Source organism: Phocoena phocoena, chromosome 2 (genome assembly GCF_963924675.1).
Source record: "Phocoena phocoena chromosome 2, mPhoPho1.1, whole genome shotgun sequence".
NCBI classification, from domain to species: domain Eukaryota; kingdom Metazoa; phylum Chordata; class Mammalia; order Artiodactyla; family Phocoenidae; genus Phocoena; species Phocoena phocoena.
In genome coordinates, this window is record NC_089220.1 from 78858375 (window position 1) to 78885418 (window position 27044).

At 36.3% G+C, this 27044-nt stretch overlaps 1 protein-coding gene across 1 annotated transcript in view; it reads right to left on the bottom strand.

Annotated features, from left to right (window-relative positions):
• Positions 1–27044, bottom strand: part of DPH6 (diphthamine biosynthesis 6) — a 172127-nt gene that overhangs the window by 47038 nt on the left and 98045 nt on the right. The window contains exons 4-5 of the mRNA XM_065870908.1: positions 18808–18881; positions 14060–14178 (exon numbers count right to left, since the gene is read on the bottom strand). Of these exons, the coding sequence (XP_065726980.1) occupies positions 14060–14178; positions 18808–18881 (193 nt within the window). The remainder of the gene's footprint in view (positions 1–14059; positions 14179–18807; positions 18882–27044) is intronic.

Consider the following 27044-nt stretch of genomic DNA (forward strand, 5'->3'; position numbering starts at 1 on the left):
ACCCCTCCCCGCCCCCAATTATCTCTTCCTATTTTTACCAGGCTCACTCGCCATCAAAACAAGTGAATTTCATTCAAAAAGCTCTAATGTTTTTGTTGGTAAATATAACCTTTTTGTTTCCATACTTCAACCGAGCACACCACTATTCTACAATTGAGCACTTTATAAATATAACCACTATATTTGTGTCAAAAGAACAAAAAAGACTGATTATGTGATCTCTAAGGTAAAAATTAGCTCACATGTTTTGAAAGTTGACTATTGGGGGAAGGATCTTATTTGAATTTCCAGATTTTCCATTTCTACAATTAGATCACTAAAAGCTTAGCTATCTTAGAGGTTGTGTTAGGACTCATCTCAACATGTAACTTCTTTCTAAAATCTATGAACTGGTATTGTACTTCAGTGTATGTAACATGAAGGAGACTCAGACACTTCATGGATTCACTTTTGAGATCCATGGCACCCATGAAGTGAATGACCAATAAATCATATTAAATATAATTATGCAGTTAATGATAATCAATACTTGCTGATGATAGCTCAAATGGTCCTTCTTCTACCTTTGAAATACTACACAGTTTTAATATGAAAAAAATGAATAAAAAGTGGAAGATATGCGAGTCAAAGAAATTTTTAAAAGGGGGACTTGAAATATTTATTATAGAAATATCTTCCTAATTTTTCATATTAGTTTTCAACATAATGAGGACTGGAAAGTGAAAGAAGCTTGATATGAGTAGGGAGCATTTAGAGGGGTGAAAGTTGAGGTTAAAAAAAGTAGACAAGGGGTGGCGCAGTGGTTAAGAATCCGCCTACCAAGGCAGGGGACACGGGTTTGAGCCCTGGTCCGGGAAGATCCCACATGCCGTGGAGCAGCTAAGCTCGTGCGCCACACTACTGAGCCTGCTCTCTAGAGCCTGCGAGCCACAACTACTGAAGCCCGCATGCCTACAGCCCGTGCTCCGCAACAAGAGAAGCCACCGCAATGAGAAGACCGCACACCACAACGAAGGGTAGCCCCCACTCGCCACAACTAGAGAGAAGCCCACGTGCAGCAACAAAGACCCAACACAGCCAAAAATAAGTAGATAAATTAAAAAAAAAAAGTAGACAAAAGCCAAATCCTGTAGGGCCTTGTGTTTCATTTTAGGGAGTTTGTACTTGAATGCAAGGTCATGGAGAAATTCTAAGCAGAGGATGACACGATCCAATTAGATCTTTGGTGATCCAATTAGTGATCTTTCTTTAGAAAGGATCACTCTAGCTTCAGTTGAATTCCTTGGCAGGAAACAAGACTGATGGTAAGAAGGCAAATAAAGGGATTGCTGCAATAATTAGTGAGACAGGATATAACAGACAAAAGCAATAGGTATGGAAGAAAGAGAACAGATTTGAGAGCAACATACAGTAGGTAGGATATATAGTACTTGCTGATAAATTAGGTATCGTGAATACAAGAAAAAGAAAAGGCAAGGATGATTTGCAGGTTTCTGATTTGGTCAAATTAAAAGATGGTGGCACCAAACACCATTTACTTCAGATATAGAACAGAACACAAGAAAGTTTGGGAAGGAAATAAAGGGCAAATTCAATTTTAGACATGTGTTTGACGTTTCAGGGAATCACCCAAGAAGAGATATTTAATTGGCAATTAGGTATATGGGGTTAGAGCCCAGCATGGAAGTTTGAGCTGGGGATACTGATATAGAAATAGAAGCCACAAGATGAACACTCAAGGAGAACTTGTAAAGTGAGAAGATAAAATACAGGCAAGAGCTTTGAGGAATATCAAACTTTAATGGGCACTACAGTCAGAGAGCTGTCCAAAATGGAAATCTGATCTCGTCATCTTCATTTTTAAATCCTTCCTTTATACTTCTGGGCAAGATGGTTACATAAGCACTGGCATCCAATTCTTTCCTTTTCTTCCTGTGATGGTTAATTTTATGTGTTAACCTGAGTGGGCCATGGGATGCCCAGATGAAACACTGTTTCTGAGTGTGTCTGTAAGAGTGTTTGTGGATGACACTGGTATTTCAATCAGTGGTCTCAGTAAACTAAATTGCCCTCTCCAATGTAGGTGGGCATTACTCAGTCTGTTAAGGGCCTGAACAGAACAAAGTGCAGAGGAAAGAGGCCCCTTTTTTCTTGCCTCATTGCTTGACTGTGACATCTCACCTCATCTTCTCCTGCTTTTGGACTGGGATGTACGTCATTGGCTCCCCTGGTTCTGAAGCCTTTGAACTTGGACTGAAATACACTACTGGCTTTCCTGGGTCTCCAATTTACAGACAGAAGATTGTGGGACTTCTTAGCCTCCATAATCATGTGAACCAGCTCCTCATAATACACTTCTTTTCTATCATGTTGGTTCTGTTTTTCTGGAGAACACTGCTTATTAACACATGCACCCTCTCCATTCCAAACTCCACTGAAAAGACCACTGAATAAAGGAAGAGGAAAATATCAGGACTGAAACTGCCCAAAACTTGAACTAAAGTTTGCTTGCTTGAGTGAAGTTGGAATCAAATTCATAAGAAAGTCTATCCTACGACTTTTCCAGTGAAAGAATAACTTTCTAGAAAAAGAAGTACAGGCGACTTCAGAGAACGCTGATTATTGTCCATACCTTAGGTCTTGCACTGTGAGATGCCTACCTCACCTGGTTTTTATGTAACTTTAAACTGTGACCTATGAATATTTCTACATATTTACCTACATATGTTTGAGACATCAACCAATACAATATTAACTTTCTGAAAGAGATTTTGTCAGAAGACAAGCCCTACAAACTTTATAACATATTCTTGTTCCAAGCAGTTTTAATACGTAAATGTTGGGACTTCAGCTAAGACAGGAAAATCCCACTTTCCAACCATGGCAAATATAGAATGATACTGGTATTTTCTACACACAAATATCTGCTTGGGCAATATAGTTATTAAATAGTCTTACTACTAAATGGATAAACAGAAAAAGACTCAGACTTACCTTTCCAGAAGGAATTTTCAGTGAATTGTTACATATTATCATGAAAGTTGTTTTAGTGTAAACTGCCTGACACAGCCATAAAGGTTACTTACTACAGAGGGATAACTTTTATAATAGCAGGCACTAAAACAAGATCTTATTTATTTGTGAATATTACATTTTGTATATGTTAAAGAACAAAGGGAATTGGTAGGGATGAAGGTAGAAAGACAGGTTTTAGAATTATAACATGGTAGATATTTCTTGGAAGGCCATATATATATATACACATACACAAATACACACATACACACACACACACATACATATACATATACATATACATATACATACAAAGTAGCTTGGGATGGACAGAATCTTAATGTATTCAAAAATTCAAAGAACATATCCATACTAGCACCAAATAGTTATATGCCTAACTTATTTTTAGAACAGCCTGCCTTACCTGGCAAAAGAAAAGATGTGCTAGCCATAAAATGAACAAAATCAGCATTTATTTCCTCTGCTGTTATAATCTGTTACTTCACTTTACAGACTGAGCAAAAGGCACTCTATTCAGAGATGGGTAGCTGTGGGACTGGTAGTATTTGTATTTGAACCTTAAGGAAAGATTACATTGCATATACTCAGAATGTGATATTTAAGACTTGATTTTTTTTCCTTCAATTTAAAATGGTAAATATTTACAACACACTTGGGAGATGTTAAAAGTTTCAACTTTTGATGTTTCAACACCTGAGTTTAAAAATTCTGTGCTACAGTACTTTGTATAAAGGTAAAAATATATTTCTAGTAGCAATTTACACTTGAATGCACATTAAGTAACCTTTTATAAATAAAATAATTATTTGAACAAAGTTCAGGTGTAAAAAAAAAAGTTATGTTAACCATAGAATATGAAAGAATAATGCAAATTGCTTTTAACCTTTACTGTTCAGCAATCTTTTCTAGGAAGGCTACTGCAATGAATGATTTTAATTATGTCCATTATTATCCAAATGAATGACAGAAGAGTGCAAGGTGGGGAAGCAATAATTACTATGCCATACCTTGGCTTATTTGGGCAGTTATAAAAGAAGAAACAGATTAATATAACATATAGGAATTACCGCAGGTGAGTATGTGTAGGAGTGGAACTCAGCAATTGGGATGTCGGCACAACTAAAGCTGTTTTCTAATTAGCATGGGCATCTCTTAATGTTAACCCAAAGGGTGAAACTTTAAAAAGTATATGTTAAAAATCTGAAGAAAAAAAATGGTTGGCATCCCTCTGAGAGGCAAGTAAGGGATTTTAAAAACTATCCAGGCTGCTTGGAAGACAGAAAAGGACAGTGGCAATGAGAGACATATACAGAGGCTCATTATTCGACAGGTCAAAAGAGAAATCTGTGGATAGTTTGGGAAAAAAAAACAAAAACTGGAAACAATTCCAGAGTCACTTATGAATACAATGAGAGTATCTAGAATATCTTTTTTAACACTTGCCTTTTTTTTCTGAATTAAATACCAAAAATACACTGTCAGGGAAAAAAAAGAATTTGAAAATTAACAGGACAAAAGGTACCATGAGGACTAAGCAGACAACATGAGTGGTTGGACTAACTGTTGAGTTTCTCCCCATCAGTGAGGACTTGAAATGAGGACAAACAAAAGGATGAGAAGCAGCAGAGAAGTTTAATTCAGTTTTATTTGGCAGTGACCTTTGCTGTACAGGATAGTGGGGAAACGACTATTCCAAGGGCACTTTCTGAGAAAATCAGTGGGGCAGTAGCAGAGAGCAATCTCTTAGGAGGAAATAATAGAGCAACTTGAGAAATTCCACAGTAATAAATTACCATGACCAGATGGTATTCAACTGAGAGTTTCTGAAGGAAATAAAGTGTGAAATGGCTCAGCTACAGATGAGGATATGCAATGTATTCAGAAAACCAGCAACTGTTTCCAAATATTGCAATTTTTCTAATATGGTAGCTCTTCTGTAAGAAAGAAAAACAATCAAATTAAGATTTATAGAATTACAGACCAGTGGCTCACTTGGTGATAATGGAGAAACTGATAGAGTCTAATTAAGAATAGCTTCCTTCAACATCAGGATAAGGTTAACCTGCTAAGGTCAAATCACCCACTGAGTCTATAAAGAGAACACTGTTTCTCTCCATCCTATTAAACTTATCTGGAAATGTCAATAAAATACTAGATAGAAGTAAACCAGTAAATGTAATTTATTTGGGAATTACATGAAGCTTTTAACAAGGTCACATGAAACTACTGGAGAAAAATAAGCACAGTCTTTGGGAGGAGAGGCCACAAGAGAAACTTCTGTCATTAACTGTAAAACCTGCTAAGTAATGAAAACAAAATTTCAGGGACAATTTTCTTCCTTAACACCGTGTTACCTTTTCCAGACACACATAGATCACCTTCAATTTAAAAAAAAAAAGAATTTCACTATACACAAGATGCAGAGTAACAGTAGGGAAGGAAGATGTGCTTCCAAATCAAGAAAAAAACAGTAAGAGACCAACATGCAATGGCAAAATAAGCATGTAACAAAATTTTTACCTAGCAAATGGAATCTGAATGCCATAACTGAATTTAAATTTCTCATCACTGTGCTCTGTGTAAGCATCAGATTTTAACGAAAACTAAGAATAAAGTAATGAGACTGATTTTTACGTAGTCAAATGAGGGCTGTACCTTCAAAGCGGTCACCTTTGTACACGACGTATGCTTATTCCGGTAGTATATATTTGCCCTTAATCAATCCATTTCCAAAATTCTCTCTATAGAACTGCCCTCAGAGCCAGTGGCATATTGTTCTGAAGATATCCAATGGTGGCAAACCTCCACCCTTCAAGAGTGGAGCCAGAAGCCATTAGAGTAGGATGGAATTTCCTCCCCAAAGCAACCTTAGCTAGCCCCATTCTACAGCCTCAGATGACTTCTGTTTCAGCATGAAGGAGCAGTATTATATTGGAAAGGGCAAGGGCATGCAGTAGGAGCTTGAAGAAATCCACACAAGGGCCTGTGGCAACCTCCTATGAAACTATTTGAGAGCTCCAAATGTAGGAAAGTTCTGATACCAAATCAAGACTTGTTTCACTACATAACTTCCACTTCCTCTTAGAATTGTTCTCTGAAGTCACAAAAGTACCAGCAGCCTTTCAAATACTGTGGATTGCTGTAAAAATCCCCATTTTCCTTGACCCAGTAACCTGCTGCCTTCACTTCAGGCTAAATATATAGCTCCATTATATAGTCCTCCTATGGCACCATTTCTCGTCCTTTCAATGTTCTGGTCACTCGCCACTCGCTGAATTATAGCTGTTTCTGTGTCCCATCTTCATCCAGTCTTCCCCCCGATTAAAGAAGCAATTTCTGCAACTTCCCTGGTGGTGCAGTGGTTAAGAATCCACCTGCCAATGCAGGGGACACAGGTTCAAGCCCTGGTCCAGGAAGATCCCACATGCTGTGGAGCAACTAAGCCCGTGCACCACAACTACTGAGCCTGCACTCTAGAGCCCGTGAGCCTCGGTGTCATCTCTAGACATTCTGATTTAATTCCTCTGGGGTGAAGCTTGGGCAAAGGGATTTCTAAAAGCCCAACAGGTGACTCTGATGTGCAGCCGAGGCTGAAAACAATTGTTCTAGAAATTTGACCTGGGTCCCTGATATATGTGTCTATGGAGAGGAAAAAAGAAGAGGGGTAAAGATGTCTTTATTTGGCTGTAACATTCCCAAATGTACTGCACCCGGCTGTCCTGTATAATATATAAATTAACTGTCAGGATACCAGAGCATCTTGCACTGAAAATGTTTCTATTTATCTTTATTATTAGCTTACAAACTAGCACATATGAGGCCCAACATGTTAAGCACACTTCTGAAAAAATACAGCAAGCCATTTTGAATCAAAGGTCAATCCTTTGTATCACTGGGATATAAGGATCCCAAATAGGACTATGTTTCTTTTCCTTTTTTTTTTTTTAACATCTTTATTGGAGTATAATTGCTTTACAATGGTGTGTTAGTTTCTGCTGTATAACAAAGTGAATCAGCTAAATGTATACATATATCCCCACATCTCCTCCCTCTTGCGTCTCCCTCCCACCCTCCCTATCCCACCCCTCTACGTGGTCACAAAGCACCGAGCTGATCTCCCTGTGCTACGTGGCAGGACTATATGTCTGTCCTGCCTATGGGCTAGCCCCTTAAATTCCTTATATTGATTAGGAAGTATTATAAAGATGATATTGCATTTTTGATATTAATATTTAAAAATTTTTAAGTTGAAAAATATAACTTTGAAAAGATTAAAGCTAACTACTAATGGAATGAATCCCTCCCAGAGCAACAGAGAACATTAAAATATCACACACAGCAAAAGGCAGGAAATAAAGGAAAACACAATAAATCATGAAAAATAGATAACATCAAATGGATGAAATAAGAAGAAAAATTAAGAAATAACTTATTGATTACACTTTATGCTAGGTTATAAAGCATCCCCTTAAATTTTTAAAAAATTGATATAATCCTGAGTATGTTATCTCTGACCAAAATGTGATTGAGTCAGAAATCAATAATATAAAGACAAATAGGAAGCCATCATGTTTGGAAACTAAGCAATACTTGAAACTAAATAACACATTTCTAAATAACCAATGGAATAGAGAAGGAATTTCAGTGAAAACTGGAAAGCAGTTTGAACTAACTGATAATGAAAATACAACTAGAGCTACATTACAGGAAAAATTATAGCATAAATATATATATATTAGAAAACAAGGGTGAAATTTAGTGTATATGTATATATCAAGAAATTAGAAAACACTTCACAATATATACAAATATATAATCATTATGTTATATACCTGAAACTAATATAATTTTATATGTCAATTATATTAAACAGCAAATTAAACCCAAAGAAAATATAAGGGAAGGAATAATAAAGACAGCAGCAGAAATTAAGGAACTAAAGAAACCAACATGTAATTTAGAAAATCAAAGCTTGTCAGTAATATAATCAATAAACCCCTACAAGACTGATAGAGTAAGGAAAAGAACAAATTACCAATTGGAATGAAAAATATGACATCACTACTAATCTCACAGATGATAAGAAGACAATAAGAAGCATTAAAGGCTTTATATTTATAATTTTCAAAACTTTGGACAAATTCAGAGAAAAACACAACTTACCAAACTGAAATAAGAAATAGAAAATTTGAATAGTCTTAACCTAACAAAGCAATGGAATCACTAATGGAAAACTGTCCCCAAAAGAAATCTCCATGTCCAGGTGGCTTAAGCAATAATGCTTTAAAACGCTGAAGAAAGAATTAATACCAATCTTACAGAAAATCGTTCAGAAGACAGAAAAAGAGGAAACACTTCTAAGCTTTATGAGGCCAGGGTAACCTTATCACCCTCATCTGTCATTACTAGGAAAGAAAATTATGGGTCAATCCTTCTTATGAACATACATGCAAAATTCCTAAACAGAGTATGAGCAAACTGAATCAAGCAGTTAAAAAAAGGAACAATTCACTATGCAATGTTACACAGCAATATATATAAATAAATACTGATCCAGGCTATAATATAGATAAACCTTGAAAACACTATTCCAAATGAAAGAAGCCAGTCATGAATGACCACATATTATAGTATTCCATTCACAGGAAATATCCAGAACAGCAAATATATAAAGACATAAAGATGCAAAGCAGCTTTGTGGGGCTTAGGACTTGGAGTAGGAGAAGGCTGGGAGGAAATGGGGAATGACTGACTGCTAATGGGTACGGGTTTCTTACGGGGGAGTGGGTACAAAAATGTTCTAAAATTTGATTATGATGATTGCTGCACAACTCTGTGAATATACTAATAAACATTGAATTGTATACGTTAAATGGGTGAATTGTATGGCATGTTAATTGTATCTCCATAAAACTGTTAAAAAACAGTGCACAGTATATAATAGTTATATGCTCAGACAAAACAGATGTAGAACTCATAAGAAATGGGAAGTGAAATGCAGGAAACGACGTGTAAAAAATTATTTTTAACTGTTCTCAACAATCACATTAATGGTGGTGGTATTAGCATGGTTATTCTGAGACTGTACCATACATTGTTAAAATTTTAATACCTATATTTATTACTAATGCCGAGTGCCAACATGAGTCTCTTGGAGCAGAACAGATTATTATTACTACTTACATACGGTAAGTAGGTAATACCATTCTGGCTCTTCTGGGCCCCAGGTCTTATCCCAGGAGCAAGGTGATGAGAATGAGATGAAATTTTTCAAGTAATTCCATCTTCTGTAGGTAAGGTATAAATCTGTATATTTACTTAGGAAAAAAGAGACAGTTGTTTTCCTTCTCCTTCTGAGAGCTTCTTTGGAAAAGTAAAGGGAAAGACTTGTGTCTTCATTTTGGAACATAAAAAAAAATCTCTCTGGGGAGGAATAAACTAGTGTCTGCAGCTTTACAACCCAGGAGATGTCTCTTAAGGTCCTGGTCTCAACCCCCACCCCTGAAATGTAAACACAGACCTCCAGAGAAGTAAATCTCTCTGCAGTCTGCTCTGTCTACTCCAACATACATTAAATTCTAATGCTTGTCTTTTAGCTGAGGTCCCAAGTTTCTGCAGAATTTGCTCAGAAAGCCCTAATTATGTAGAAACATAAGCCTATTTTCTCTACAACCCTACATATACAATGTGGTATAAAATAAATGAGAAATTGAGTTAAACCAAAAGACTGGGCTGTCAAGTCAGACTCAAACAAATCCAAGACCTTATTCAGCATCAATCTTTACTGATAACCCAAAGAACAGAAATAAACAACACAGCAAATCAGGGAGAGGTCCAGGACTATCAGAACATCTTTCCAAGTCCTTCACTGTCACACTGGTTATGCTCTGGCCCAGGTTGGCATAAAGGGTCAATTAGAATTATAGCACCATTCTCCATTTCTTGCCCAACAAAACCAACTTTTTCTCATGCACATTCACATTCAGTGACCAGGGTAGTGATCAGAGATTACTGTTCAATTAAGTTGTGGATTCCATCTGGTTTGAGAATTTAACTATATCCCAGATATCACAGTGTAGGTTTTAACAGTCATTGGCTTCCAGATATCATTGTTCAAAACGCTCTCTTCAGGTCAACACAGTGTTACTCCTTTATCTGGCCAATCTGAATCAATGCACCATGGAAAGATAATCCCCTTTATATCTATCTGTGGTACCTGGGCCATTAGAAAACAAATATAGGGGTCACACTGTCTAGTAATGTCCTACCACAATCTAGGCTAATGGTAGTATTCCTGTATACTGGCATCCTTAGCTTGGCTTCTGATACTCCTTTGATCTTTAAAATTAGCAACTTCCGGGGCTTCCCTGGTGGCGCCGTGGCTAAGAATCCGCCTGCCAATGTAGGGGACACGGGTTTGAGCCCTGGTCCAGGAAGATCCCACATGCCACGGAGTAAGCAAGCCCGTGGGCCACAACTACTGAGGCTGCGCTCTAGAGCCCGCGAGCCACAACTACTGAGCCCACACTACACAACTACTGAAGCCCGCGCGCCTAGAGCCCGTGTTCTGCAGCAAGAGAAGTCACCCAATGAGAAGCCCGCACACCGCAACAAAGAGTAGCTCCCGCTCACTGCAACTAGAGAAAGCCTGCGCGCAGCAACGGACACCCAACGCAGCCAAAAATAAAATAAAATTAAGTAAATTTTTGAAAAAATAGCAACTTCCATAATGAGTAGAATATTCAATAGTCTTTTCTGGGTAAGTGTTCAGGCCCTCTTCCTATACTGTTGACTGACACAATGTTCCATGAAAGTAAATATTCCATTAGTCCAGTCATTTAAAGCTTTGCTCTCCCTTCAGGGCCCTTTCTAGATGTAGTCAGTCTCCTGGAAAAGAGCTCCCTCTAGTGTCTATATTTGGACTAGCAGGCTCTTTTCAACATGAAGAACTTCCAGGAACATTCCATATTTTGGTCTGATGTAGTACCGCAAGACCAGGATCAAAAATCCCTACAGAACATCTTTCACAGCACAGGCAATAGTAATCAACCCACAACATGTGTTATGACCATGGTACATTAGTGGCATTTGTACAATTTAGGAAAATGGCTTGTACACAAAAATAACGTTAAGCCCCATAAGATTATCAATTGGTGTATTATACCAAATACACCTCTGCCTGGGTGTCACAGGTTTTCCATAAATGTACTTTGCATAACTCCAGAGAGGAGTTATAAGTAATATCAATTCACTATATCTCTACCAAATCCATCTCCTTCAAGGGTCGTGTTCCAATTTCCTTAAATGAAGTCCATTACATTCACATACTCTGTATTTGAAGGACTAGATCAAGCTACGGCAGGCAGTAAAAATCTGCTCTCCATTATATCTAGGTAGATGTCTTAGCAACATATTGTTTTGCTTTATGCCCACAAAGAGTGCAAAAGCTCTACAGTTCAGAATCCTCCACCTACATAATTCATTAGCAATAATCATCAGAAAAATGATCAGAATGGTAGCTATAGACAATAAACCAATAACTGAATGGTAACTGTAGTAAACTACCCCTACTCTGAACCATCAGTTGGAACACTGTCATTCTGTTGCTTCAAATTATCTAGGTAAAATCTTCACGTAGAGCTCATATATCAGCAACTTCCCTTCTCTACAGAAAAGAGGTCCAGAGTTTTCTCTCAACATAAGTTAAGTAGTCAGCATCAGATCTGAGAGGGATGCCTAAGAGTGTTATTCTCTAGCTCAGAGGCTCTGGCACAGAGGTCACATGACTGTACTCTGCCACAGAACTGTAATCTACTTGTAAGTGCTTTTCCATCTCCTCTGATTCCCTCCATTTCCATTTACTACCTGTTTTGATCCATACCCTTTCCCCTATGATTGGCTTTTCTGGCTCAGTAGACGTACTATAAACCCACAGGGGCAGTAAAAACAGCAGCCTTGTTAGCACTTCTCCTTGGACTGACTCACAGGCTGATATTACAGGATTTGGCAGATAAAGAATCACAGGACACATGGCCCTGTGTTTAGAGATAGGCCTTAATTTATCTCTACGGGTGAAGCTATGACATACCCCTAACAGTCTTTAAGAATATGCACTGTCAAATTTAGTAGTATTAATATTGTGTTTTGTGCATTGATAACACTTTATTTTGGTACATGTAACTTTAAACTCAGGCCTGGGACCAGTATAGATCAGGCAAAACAAAAGAAAAAATTTGTGAAATAGGCTCAAGACACCAAGGTTGTGTAACACAATTATTTGAAATTTGTTTTTTATACGTCCATATAGAATCAACCCTTTTATAAGACCATTCCATAATCTCACGGGCCACAAAACTTTGCTGACCCCCTCTGTGAATGGAAAGGTCCTATTGTCCCATTTTTTGTTTAAAACTTTTTCTGAAAATTTTAAAGTGTGTGTGTGTGTAAGCTTGGAAACCTATATTGCATCATTTATGTTTGTGTCTTTAGAAGGAATGTGCCACTCAACAAATCTTTCTTCAATAGTGTTCTTGAGAATAACTTTCATCTTTGCACACCGATAGGCAATCAATAGAAACTATGTGCTGTAAGTGTTCAAATCGGATCTATACTTTTGTCATTGGGATGTCAAGGACAAATTATCTCAGTTTTATATTTTACCCAAAAGTTTAATACAGTTAATCACCATCCCCAACCTTTACAGAGAGGCGCACACACATCCACACACACAAATGAAAAGACAAGCAATATCAGCCACGTACTATAATAAAGGTGGCAGTAAGGTCATATTCTATTGCTCTGTCTTTCTGACGGGGCAAGATCTCTCAGGGTTCTAATACATTCCATTTTCTAGTAGTAAAAGGGACAGAATATGTACTGTCCAGTGAGGTGTCACATGAACTTCATTACAGAACTATGCAATCTGAGAAAATCCAAAAGTGAGTGAGCGACAAAGAAAGTGAGAGAGCATATTCTGTATACATTCATATAGAAACTCATATGACAAATAGATGCGTAGTGAGAACTTCAATCATAAGAGTTATTGAGCAACATTTTCTCAGAAATGAGAACACAACACCATCTCAATGTTTTTCTTTTTAACAGCTAAGGAGATCAACTGCATGTTCTCTAAATAAGGCTTTCCACTGAAGATAACACCTCAACTTCCACAAGAAGAGAGTAGCTTTGTGTTTACCAGGAAGAAATATTATGGAATCTTTCTTTTAATGCTGTTTAAAATGTGAAATTATCTGTGAAATCTTCCACAGCTTTGGACCTTGTTATTTTAGAGATCAGCAAGGTGAACACTCTCAAATGAGGTACATGTTTTAGGCTTTGAGAACCCTGAGGCTCCAGGGCATTTACTGTAATAGGTTCACGAAATAAATGAATTGGGCTCAAATCCCATGGTTTCTTGAAAATGAATGTAATTATAAAAATTCAAAGCAACAAATTAAATGTGTTCGTATGTAATATCCATTTTTGAATCAGATTACCACCTTGCCTGTTGTGTCTATGCTAACTGATCAAACGACATTTTCTCAAACATGAATTTCTCATCATCCTCAACAAAAACCCACTACGCGGCTTATTTCTGATACCACAAACAAAGACAACCCTTCTATTTCAGCATTATTCAAAGTACGTTAAAAAAAATACAAGGAAAATATCATGTGTTGTACCAAATACAGATTTTAAAAAGCTTCAAAAAAATCAAACTATATTTTCTGTTTCCTATGAATATGAATTCCGTATCTTATAAAAAGAACTTAAATTGAAGGACCACAATATAATACCAGTTTTAGAGGTAGTTATATACTAAAAAAAAAGAGGCTCACTATTAATCACTTTGGTTAATAATCAAAAGCCCATTTTAAAACTTCCCCTTACTCAATTTCTTCAGCATGTGACTCCACATTTTTATATTCTAAGTCATTCTTCCTTTTTACTTGTAATTGCTTATTAGTGAACTCAGATTATCTGTGTGGTAACAGACAGCTCCCTTGGAATTCTGGTTACATACCTAGAGCTGCTACTTTGATGATGATTGCTTGAACGTTAGATGATATCATCTCTCGGAGCAAATCTTCCTGGTTTCTTTGCCAAAGGTAAGCTAAAGGCTGGAGATTTAGCCTTTTACACCTATAACATAATTTTTAAAAAATCAGATGATATCTTAATGTTCTATACTTGGATCCATAGCAATTACTTTGATTTTAAACATACTGTTTCTCTCAAGGATTTTAGCATATAAAATACTTTTAAAAACACGTTTTGCATAATGAAGTTTATATATACAACATAAATATATTTAATTTCCATGGGCTATGCATAAAGAGATAAAAATGAAATCTCCAGGCAGATTAGAAATATTAATTTTAGTAAGACTCTAAGTTTAGAAATCTATGCAAAAAAGCTTCCAAATGCTAATGGATGATTATTCTTGTTTTAGAACTTTCTTGGGTATCAAAATTGTGAAGCACAGGCAAATACATTTATCCTAATAAAATAATTATATATTGATTACATTTATAATACCTATGGTTATATGAATTATTCTTATCTAATAACTCTGAAATTATTTTTTAAGAATTTGACTCTGAGAGGGGGAGGGATAAATTAGAAGTACGGGAGTTAACAGATAAAAATTACTATACATAAAATAGATAAACAAGGGTTTACTGTATAGCACAGATATATTCAATATCTTGTAATAACCTATAATGGAAAAGAATCTGAAAAAAATATATACCTGAATCACTTTGCTGTACACCTGAAACTAACATAATATTGTAAATCAACTATACTTCAATAAAAAAAGAGAAGGTAAAATAAAGATATGTTAATACAAACAAAAAGAATTAAGAAAAAGCATAATCATGACAGCAAAAAAAAAAAAAAAAGAATTCGACTCAGTGAAAAGAAAATAGTAAGAACAAAAGTACATTCATTGAATACCTAGTATGCTGCAGGTATTGTACTACATATTTTACATTATGTTGCTGTAGAAAGAATGCAGATTTTGGATTCCAGACAAATCTGAGTTTGAAACCTCCTTCTACACTCACTAGCTACATGACTTTGAAAAGTCAGAGCTAAGCTCCAGGCCTTTAGTTTCCCAGTTCATACATACGGACAAAGATATTTCCTTCCAAAGTTCTTGAGAAGATTAAAATATTAGAAACTGAAGTCATTCATTATTCCTCTTTTCTTCACATTCCACATCCAATCTACCACAATGCAGAATATGACCACTCCTCACCAATACCACTGCTAACATGCTGGTCTGAGCCACTCTCCTAACTTCTTCCCATTTCCATTCTTGCCCTTTTAAAATCAGTTTTCAATATAGTAGCCAGTGTGACCCTTTTAAAACATAAACGGATCATGGGATTTCTCTGCTCAGAACTCTCCCCATTACTCCTAGTAAATGAGACCTACATGGATCTCACCCTGGTTGGCTCTCATACCTCATCTCCCACTACTCTCCTCTCACTCCAACCTGCCACCCCTGGCCTGCTCACTCTTGCCTAACACACTTGTCATGTTCCCTACCTTCCTCACTTGCTTTATGCCTTTGCTTAAATGTCACTTTCTCAGGGAGGACCCATTGATTAAAATTCATGTAGATAAATTGATTAATCGATTAAAAGTAATGTAGATAAAAAATGTAGTACAATACCTGGATAAAATAGGTCTTCAGTAAATGGTAGTCACAGCCAAGTGCCTTGCTCAAGTCACAGAGTAAGTGGCTGAGATCAGATTTCAAATTAAAAAAACATATCTCTAAACCCCATCATCCCTAGTGTCAGTAAGGTTTCCTGGCTGACTACTCCAGCACACACTGAACTCTTTCTCAGATAATCCCAGTACCTATTAAATGTACCACACGTTTAGTCATTTACTCATATATGGTCTTAGAAATATCACTCTTTTTTTCATGCACATATACCCTGACCTTCAAAGAAATCAAAATCTTCCTGAATGTAGAGACTTTTATCAGTATATAATTTACCTTTGTAAAATGTACTGAGCATCTAAAGCAATGTGGAGGCAGTTAATAAATACAAAAATAATAAAACTGTAACTCTCCATGTAACACAATCATTACAGTTTTTGTTGTCCTATCACCAATCTTTAATGCCTACTAATCAAACTTCTCTCCACCTTTTTCGGCTAAAAGGTTTTTTTTTGTTTGTTTTGAAAAAAATTTTATTCCTTCCAGACCTTATTGCAAAATTCTTGATTGTTTCTTCGGTATCCCTGATCTTTTGGCTTTTTTAGACTTAAGTCATACTTCTTTACCTATTTAAATTCTTTAACAGTTTAAAATATGGCTGGGGCTTCCCTGGAGGTGCAGTGGTTGAAAATCCGCCTGCCGATGCAGGGGACATGGGTTCGTGCCCCGGTCTGGGAAGATCCCACATGCCATGGAGCGGCTAGGCCCGTGAGCCATGGCCGCTGAGCCTGCGTGTCCGGAGCCTGTGCTCCGCAGCGGGAGAGGCCACAACAGTGAGAGGCCCGCGTACCGCAAAAAAAAAAAAAAAATCATGGCTGAAATAAGCTTCCTCTGTAAATCACTGTTGTATTTGAACTTGTGACATCTATTAAGTGCTTCATACCTTGAAAATATAATGATGCAACACTAACTACAAATTGAAGATCAGCTAATTCAAAACTGAGTTTGTAGACCAACAGACTCCCAATAACACTGCTTTACAATTTTCAAGGATTATTACAGATGTGCTTTATGGTATATAATCTGGGTATCTTAAACCATGTGTTGAAGTGCACCTGAGACTGCATTTTGAGAAATAGCTTGCCTCTACCTATGAGTAATCAATGGGCCCTTCTCCCATTTAGATATTGCTATAAGGCAGCTTCACCTCAGGAGCACATTTTCATTCAGCTCCTTAAAGCTTTCATAAATAGATGTCAGCCCTATTTGCAGCTTGGCTACCCAGTGAACCATGTAGGTTTGAACTTATTCAAAAACAAAGATTTTTAAACAAAATAATTCTCAGAGAACATGACTTAAAACTTGATGAGAATATTATTTTTAACATATGGCTAAGGGATATGCAATCCATCTCCATCTATAAATCAGCTGTTCTCAAATGTAGGCAGACAGAATGTAAGGAAAACTTTTTCCAAATACACGTTTGACCTCCTCCCCCACTTCCACCTCCGCTCTCCATTCTCCAGAGATTCTGATAGTCCCCCAAATATGAGATCATCATACTTCTTTTTGTTTATTTATTCTTTGCCCTGCTTTCCCTTCACTTACTTTTAAAATTCTATATATTTAACTGCCTTAAATTCATTGTGTAATTAGAGAGAAAATAAATAAAATAAAAAATAAAACAAGTTTTCAAGTCTATTAATATGAAAGTTTTTAATGAGATAGTCAATATGAATGTTTCTTTGTCAAGAACATGAAACTATTACATAAATACAGCCCTTATCTCATTTTCATTTACCCTTTTAAATGGCAAAATCATTTATTTCTACGTCGAATTGTGCTCAAGATTAATAGTGAAGTCCTTATTTTCTGTTTTGATAATATAATGACATGTAAAGTCTCTACACAATATTTTATTTATCCGAATAAATTAAAAATGAAAATGAAATTCATTTGTGGGTGTTTTGCCAAGCCAACGTTTAATAATCATTATCATTATTATTTTTTAAAGATGTTGGGGGTAGGAGTTTATTAATTAATTAATTAATTTTTGCTGTGTTGGGTCTTTGTTTCTGTGCGAGGGCTTTCTCTAGTTGTGGCAAGCGGGGGCCACTCTTCATCACGGTGCGCCGGCCTCTTACTATCGCGGCCTCTCTTGTTGCGGAGCACAGGCTCCAGACGCGCAGGCTCAGTAGTTGTGGCTCACGGGCCTAGCTGCTCTGTGGCATGTGGGATCCTCCCAGACCAGGGCTCGAACCCGTGTTCCCTGCATTAGCAGGCAGATTCTCAAACACTGTGCCACCAGGGGAGCCCTTATAATCATTATTTTCATCTGACCTTATGTTTTTTGAGTAAGGAATTGTACATCCGTTCAATCATTCAAAGGAGTTGACTATTTTGGTACCTGTACAGACAATGTTTTACTAGTACTACATTGCTTGGGAGGTGGGGGAGATGGGAGGAGCAACAATCTAAAAATTCCTTTAAAGTTGAATGGCTTTTTATAGAAGTATTTCAATCTCATGAATATTTTTAGTCAAGAACTGAATTCTAAGGACCAAAGAAGAGATTTCTTAATACATTTTAAAAAATATATTACTGCACTTTTATTACAAATGGTGATAAGATATTAAAAGGGTGTACTAATTCAAATAAGGAAAAATTGAAAATAATACTTTGACTTCAAAAAAATCTTTGTTTCAGTTTTTTATTATAAATAATTTATTTTTCCTTATGGTAAGTAAGTTTTCTCATGTGTTGATATAAGGATAGAAAAAAAGTGAAAGTGCAACTTTTGTTATTTGGGGCAATACATTTAGTTTCATGGGGCATGTAGAACACCGTATCTATTTATTATTTGGATACAATTATCTATTTATTTATTATTGGGGTATAGTTGTTTTACAATGTTGTATTAGTTTCTACTGTACAGCAAAATGGAATTCCCTGGGCTATACAGCAGGTTCTCATTATTTATCTATTTTATACATATTAGTGTATATATGTCAATCCCATATTGATTTTTTATTTATTCACATTCTTAAAATACATAAACTTTAAAAATATAGGACAAATTAAAGTTTTCTTACACATTTTCTACTCGAACATGCTGATAGTCAGAGAGTATAGCACCTACTGATATTCCCTCTACTTCTTCTTTTTCCTGAAAATAAAGAAAAAAATATGATTAAAAAATAAATAACATGTGGCTCTGTATCATTTTTTAAAAATTATAAATGAAACGTGTTTCATTTAGAAGACCACCTTGAAACAGAATAACTTACTGGAAATGCAATCCACATTCAGAGAAAAAGAAAGTATATTAAAAAAATATATATTTAAGTCACCCTCTCAGCTCTGGGGGGAAATAATTATTCTTTTTACCTAAAATCCAAATAACTGGAGACCATTTTCCATGGAGAAGATAAAGGCAGCACTTCCAAAATGTTTTCTCACTTGATATATTTTTAAAGATTCACTGATGTTTGATAGAAATTTCCAAGAAATTTCTATTTAGGGACAATGTATTCCCAGGTTGAGTAACTTTTTTTAAAAAAATTAAGCAACGGTATAAGTAGACAAAGGAATACAATGATTTTAATCCATATCTTAAAATGATTGACATAGGAGCATCCAGGAAGCAGAGATGATAGAGGCATTGCCTGTATAACAGTACAGAATAGTGGATAAAGAAATCTAGGATGAGAAGGAAGCAATGAATTATTATCAGTAGAGCTGAGAACATCTAGCAGTATATCCAGCAGAGTCCCCCAGGGATGAGGACTAGTCTATCCAACATAGCCATTAATGACATGGAGGAGAATGTAAATTCAAATATGATCAAGTTTAAAGATGATACAAAGCTAGGATGGATTAAAAAGAAAAGAAAATCAATCAAGTACCTGCATGGATATGGACAACTTGGGGATTTGAAAGGATAGGTCTAAGATGAGATTTAATGTAAAGAAGTATAAAATAATACCCTTAAAGAAGAATCACACACAACACAGATATAAACTAGGGAAATGTTATCTAGAAAACAGATATGAAGAAAGTGACTGGGGGGTGATTACTAATAACAAACTGAATAGAAATTCTCTGAATAGGCATAAAAGAAAAGTCATCCTAGCCTATGGAGTACAGAAGAAAACTACTTCAGAGGGATGACTTCATTATTAACACTGGTCTTTCCAAACTTGGAAACCTACAAAAAAGAACAATAGTGTTTCACATAAAAATAAATGTAATACTTGGAGACATTCTAAAATAACCCCGAAATGTCCTAAAATGATGCCATAATAAATAAACAAAAATGCACAACAGGAATCTCTCATGTCTTTGAAGATAAAGCCAATTTAAAATTTCCCCTCTAAAATGATAGAGAAACATCTTCCCAAACCTCCCCAAAATAAAATGATTCTTTCTATTAGATAAGGATTCCAGGAAAAGAGCTATTTCCTTTGCTTTCCTATTCCAGCAACTTTGTGAGAACATTTGCTTGTAACCTTTCTCTAACCTTCCTAGCCATTTTCTTTTCATAAAAGTCATTGTATTACTAGAAAAAAGCATGGCATAGTGATCCTCATTAAATGCAAATATGGCATAGGATCATAGAGTAGTGAATAATGTTATCAAAAATCAAAATTTTAGTTATATTCTTTTACCATATATTGTTTAACTGCCAAAAGAAAGTATAAGGTACTGAATAGTATGTGTGTATGTGTGTGTGTGTGTGTGTGTGTGTGTGTGTGTGTTTCTCTATAGATCATGAAAACAAACACAAGTCATTGGTGTTTTTCTTTCTAAACTAAGTCAAGCCACTGTTAAAATAATAATTGGCATTTACTCTCCACTTAAAATGTGTTAATGTTCTATAATTCTCATTTAATGTTCACTACGACCCTAAAATAATTATTTAATTCTTCTTAGTCTACATGCATTGTGAACATTGAGTAATATAATACAGATAAGTAACAGTGACTAGCATCTAGTGCGTACTCAGTAAATATTTTCTTCTGTCATTATCATAACCTTTGTTATCAATAATACTACTTTTATAACTACTTCTGTTACTACTTCTACTATTACTACTACTGACCACCACCACCACTACAACTAGATAAAGGCCTAACTTGACCAACAAAGCCCTTCATTCCTGGGCTTTAATCTCTTGCTCATTATCACTTTTTAACTAGCTTACTAACCCATGATAGTTAATTTTATGTCAACTTGACTAGGCTAAGGGGTACCCATTGCTGGTAAAACATTCTTTCTCTGAGGAAGTTACTGGAAGAGATTATGATTTGAATTCGTAGACTGGGTAAAAAAGATTGCCCTAACCAACGCAGGTGAGCATCATCCAACCTGTTGAGGACCTGAATAGAACAAAAAGGTAGAGGAGGGGCACATTTACTCTCTGCTTGAGCTGGGACATCCATTTTCTTCTGTCCTCAGACAACAGTGTTCCTGGTTCTTGGGCCTTTGGACTCAGAGTGGAATTTACAACACTGGCCCCCTTATTCTCAGGCTTTTGGGTTTAGACTGGAACTATATACTACCAGCTTTTTAGGTGTCCAGCCTGCAAATGGAGAGCGTGGGACTTCTTAGCTTCCATAATCAGATAAGTTAATCCCTCAAAATAAATCTCTTTCTATATATCTTTATATATCCTATTGGTCCTGTTTCTCTGGAGAACCCTGACTAATACATAACCCTTGACAACCGACTCTACAGTCCAGTCACAAATGTTTCCAACCTAGTGAGCCCTGAATAATCCAAGGATAAGTAAGACTTCTGTTGAATCCTTAATCATTCAGAACATACTACTAATTTTGAAGTGAGACCTATAAAAGATAAAAATCTATCACACAGTCAATCTACTCTGCAGAAAATACAAAGCTAAGCTCAGGTCCCACCTGAGCTACCAGACTACCAGAATAAAAGGTGTTATACCGAGGCAGCATAAAGACATAGCCAAATAAATCACCCTGTGACATAACTGAAATAAAAATAAATGTGCTGCAGGGACTTCCTTGGTGGTCCAGTGGGTAAGACTCCACGCTCCCAAGCAGGGTGCCCAGGTTCAATCCTTAGTTAAGGAACTAGATCCCACAGGCATGCCACAGTGAAGATCCCATGTGCCACAACTAAGACCCTGTGCAGCCAAAACAAATAAATAAATATTTTAAAACAAACAAATAAATAAATAAATGTGCTGCAGAAAACAGTTAATATAGAATCTGAGACCCAGAAATTTGACCAGATACGAACCAACTTCCCATGATCAATCCCATGCCCACTAAGCAACCTTAGGTTGCCTTGTTACTGTCAAACCCAGAAAGACTATGCTAATCCATAAAAACAAGCATTCTCATCCACTTAACAAAAATGGTCTACATTATAAATCAACAAATTGGCATTCAAGCCTATACATTAGTCTTAAATGAATTTGGTCTGTATTCGTCTATACCAAAGAGACTGATAACTTCTTGGTACATTGTCAAAATCAAGTCTCTAGTCTGCAGAGCTATACCACAGTACTCACCAAAGTAATATTCCCAAGCTTAACCAGCCACGTAACCTCTTCTAACAATAATGCTAATTGTCATGTCATCATTCTTTAATGGTTCACCTAATATTAAAACATGTAACCAAAAATGTTTTATATGTCCATACTATGTACCAGTTTAATAAATAAGATTAGCTCTACTGTTGGGAGATTAAGGCACCAAAACTAAGTAATAAAGAAAGTGATATGAAAGCAAAAAGTTGGGGAAGGTTTCACAGAAGTAGACTTCAGGGCCTACTCATCAAGGATATATTTGATTTTGTTGAGAAAGGAAAGAAAGGTAGTAGGGAACAATTCAGACAGAGTGAAGAATATGAACCAAGGCAACAAAATAAAGTGTTTGGCATATTAGGAGGTGGTCAGCAGTGTGGGGTAGCTGGAGCTGAAAGCACACATCAAGAAGTGGAAGGAAAAAAGGATGGAAAAGCAAATTGGGATCAGATTGGTCAGAAATATGGCTTGCATCCTGAAGGTAACAGAGAAACCCTTCCCTGTAGAACATTTTTTCTGACCAACTCCTGCGGTACAATTCACATACAATAAACTGCATCTATTAAAGTGCACAATTCAATGAGTTTTGACAAACCCATACACCAGTGAAACTGCCACCACAATCAAGATTACTGATTACTCCCAAAAGATACCTTGTGCCTCTTTGCAGCCCAACCCTTCCCCTTTACGCCTGGCTTTATACAATTACTGATCTGTTTTATGTCAGTATACATTAGTTTACATTTTCTGTAATGTTACATAAATAGCATCCTACAATACGTATTCTTTGTTTCTAGCTTCTTTCACTCAGTGTGATTTTGAGGTTCATCCATGTTGTATGTGTACCCATAGTTCATTCCTTCGATTCCATTTTAATCCATTGTATGGATATGTCATGTTTGTTTATCCATTCACTTGTTGACGGATATTTGAGTTTAAGGTTCTTATGAATAAAGCTATGAATGTTACTTTATGGCTTTGTGTTAATGTATGTTTTCACTTTTCTTGAGTCACTAAAGAATTTAACAAGTGAGATATGATAGTTATAAATAAAGAGATAAACGTGGCGACAGTGTGATGGATTGACTACAGAGTAGAGAAATAGAAGAAGGAGCCTAATCTGAAAGAACTGAAGAATGGAGATAAGAGGACAAACTCCAAAAATGATTTAGAGACAAAATTAGTAGGACTTGTGAACAGTGACAAGAAGCACACATGAAGCATGGGGTCAATGACTGTAATTTAAGTGACTATTAACTGAGAAAGGAAATATAGGTCTTAAAAGAAAATACTAAGTTTATTTAGCAACGTACGTGTTGTGTTCAATTTGTTTGCTAGGTATCCAAAGTAGATAAGACCATTAGGTATATTGAGTACAGTCATCCCTCCATATCCATGGGTTCTGCATTCATGGATTCAACCAACAGTGGATCAAAAATATTTTTTTAAAGTTTTCTAGAAAGTTTCAAAAAGCAAAACTTGAATTTGTCGCACACTGGCAACTATTTATACAGCATTTACATTGTATTAGGTATTATAAGTAATCTAGAAAGGATTTAAAGTATGGTAGAATGTGCATAGGTTATACGCAAGTACTGTGCCATTTTATATAAGAGACTTGGGCATCCTCAGATTTTGGTATCCACAATGGGGTCCTGGAACCAGTCCCCTGTGGATACCGAGGGATGACTATACTCTGGTGCTCAAGAGAGTATAGAGAAAGATGGGGGTGCTGTCAGCATGTAAGAGAACTTGAAGCCACAGGAGCAAACAAGAACCTCAAGAAGCAGGACATAAGAGTGAGAAGAGGGTGAGAAGAGGGCTCAATGTATGACCCTGAGGGTGCAGTGACTTGTAAGAAAAGAAGAAGAAGGAAAATTCAGTGAAGACACTGAGAAAAAGTGGCCAGGATAATAAGAGACACCACCGGGAAAGAGTAATGGTGTGTGCACTGAATTTTGTTAAAATTTCTTAGCAACCCTTATAATGTTTATCTACCTTGGAGCAGGGTTGAGGGTAGTAACGAATATAAATGATTAATGACATTATGTACTGCTGTTTCTGGTACTCAGTGATGCTACTGTTGATTTTATTATTTCCTGAGTTGAACTTACACATCCATCATCGATAGTGATAATGGCCTCAGCTAAACAGTTTCCAGTTGTGTCTGGGAGTCCCTGTGGCTTAGTAATGTGCCAGACTATTTAGGGCCCAGGCCCTTGTCTCTAACTTCTCTATTACTGACATTACTAATTTTTATTTTTATTTTTGCCTTCTTTATTCTTAACTACTTTATGACAGGAATATAATTTAATACATGTTCAACTCTCCAAATTCTCTGAATTGTGTTGAATTTAGCAATAGATACTCATTAATTGATTAACCATATTTATTTTACTGAGGGTCTGAAATTTATTCTTTGAAGAATTTGGCAATAATATGTGTCAAGTGTTGTGTTCTTGCTTTCATTAAACATCGACAACTTTCCCCTCAGTGGTCATAACCAATTTCCTAATTGTAAAACATTGTAAAATACAGTGGTTCTGTTGAACTTTCTACAGAATTTGGTACTATGTATACAAGAAAGAACACAAGTATGGTTGGCAGACAGGCCTTAAAGGCTGGTTATTCTACTTACCAGCTATGACAACCTGAATAGGTTAATGTCTGTGTTCTCACATATTAAATAAGGTTAATAATATTTTGGGTTGTTATAAGGAATAACTGAGATAATATATACAAAGCCCCTAGCACAAATCTTGGTATATAATAGGAACTTGGTAATATTGTTACTTTATCTTACTTTTTCATCAAAATTCTGTTTCTGTGCACACACCATTGTTGTGTCTCATTATCACCACCACTCTTTCTCAACATCTTTACTGAATTTTCCTTCTCTTCCCCTCTCTTCTTACAAGTCACTGAACCCTCAGGGTCATATACTGAGCCCTCTTCTCACTTTATGTCCTGCTTCTTGAGGTTCTTGTTTGCTCCTGTGGCTTCAAGTTCTCCTACATGCTGACAGCACCCCCATCTTTCTCTATTCTCTCTTGAGCATCAGAGTACAGTTGTCCCTTGGTATCCACAGGGATTGGTTCCAGGATCCCACTGTGGATGCCAGAATCCAAGGATGCTCAAGCCTTTTACATAAAATGGTGTAGTATTTGCACATAACATATGCACATTCTCTCACATACTTTAAATCTTCTCTAGATTACTGAAAATACCTAATACAATGTAAATGCTATGTAATAGTTGTAAATACAATCATCAGATAAGCTAAGCAGACATCACAAGTTTATTTGTTGCTTAGATCACTCTTTTTTCCCAATTCTGTCAATGTGAAACACACCTGCAAGACTGCTGGGGAGCTAGTCCAGGCAGCTACTGACCTACCTCACCAATCATAACAATAGAGAGTTCACTTGCAAAAACAGACACATACTCATAAACTGGTACAAAACATAACTTCATTATTACTATTTCTACACCTACTTGTATGCAAAAGGGCAGTTATACCAAGGATTTATTCAGAAAGAGCAAATATATCAACACTCTATTTAAGAATCCAAGGTCTGAATACAGATGATCAACCATGCTTCTCAGAATACATTTTAACTTCTGGAGACCAGAAATAGACCAAATCGTATAATGCTTACTTCTGAATAGTAATTCATTTTTCCTATTTCATTTCCAACTTTATACTTCCTCAAATATTTTTACAACATGTGTACTACTTTTCAATTAGGGGGAAAGTTATTAAAATCCACATATGCATTGCACATACTCATCTCTTATCCTATGTGCTGGTAAGCTAGCAGACAAAATTATTCATGTATTTATTATACAGTGATTTATAAAGGCCTATTGTGACAGGTCCTATACTAGGAAGGATGAAACACATTTGAAAACAGCACAGTTGCTAACCTTAAGAAGTTAAAATCTAGTGGTGAGGGATGTGGCAGAATGGACACATTAAGAAATTAAGTAAAATAAGTGACATGAGTCCATATAGAGCATAATGGACCACAAAGGAAAGAATTCTTGCTGGGGGAATGATATTAGAAAATACTTCTTAAAAAAAAATTATACTGCAAATACTCAACAGTCAAAAATGTTGATTCTTTGTCCTTCTTGACCATAAGAAAATAGATAACAGCTCCTTCTACTGTCTTCCTCTACCCTCCTTCATATTGCATTTACGTACAAAATCCACCAAGTATTTTTTCTTCAAAGAAATAAATTTGGATCTAAAAAGAAATACATACAATTTATCAGCTAACCAATCTACATAATACTAATCGTTTATCTCCATTTGGTACCCGATTGTGTGGTTCCATCTTCCATAGAAAACAGCAATCAATAATCATCAAAAAAATATGACCATGTCTATCTGTCAAGGCCGCGGGGCGGGTCCTGTGCCAGCCTGGCACCTTTCTTCTGTGGCTCCTGGGATGCTCACTGCTTTTGGCCTGGGCCTAGATCCTCAGAAAGCCAGAGTCCTCTGCTGGGTGGACAGCTGCCCTGAGGGCTCCACGAAGCTCCTGTGAGCCCAGCCCAGGCCTGGCCCTAGAAGTCCAAGCCTTTGCACCAGGCAGGGAGCTGCATCAAATTATGAGGACCTGCCCATATAAGTTTATAACCTAGTCCTAAAGCCTTATTAACTACTAAATCTTATTGACTTCTCTTAAAATCAATACCCTAAGGTATCAGGAACACAAGGAAAGAAACAGGCTTCCACTCTGAAATGTACTTGATGTGTCCTCA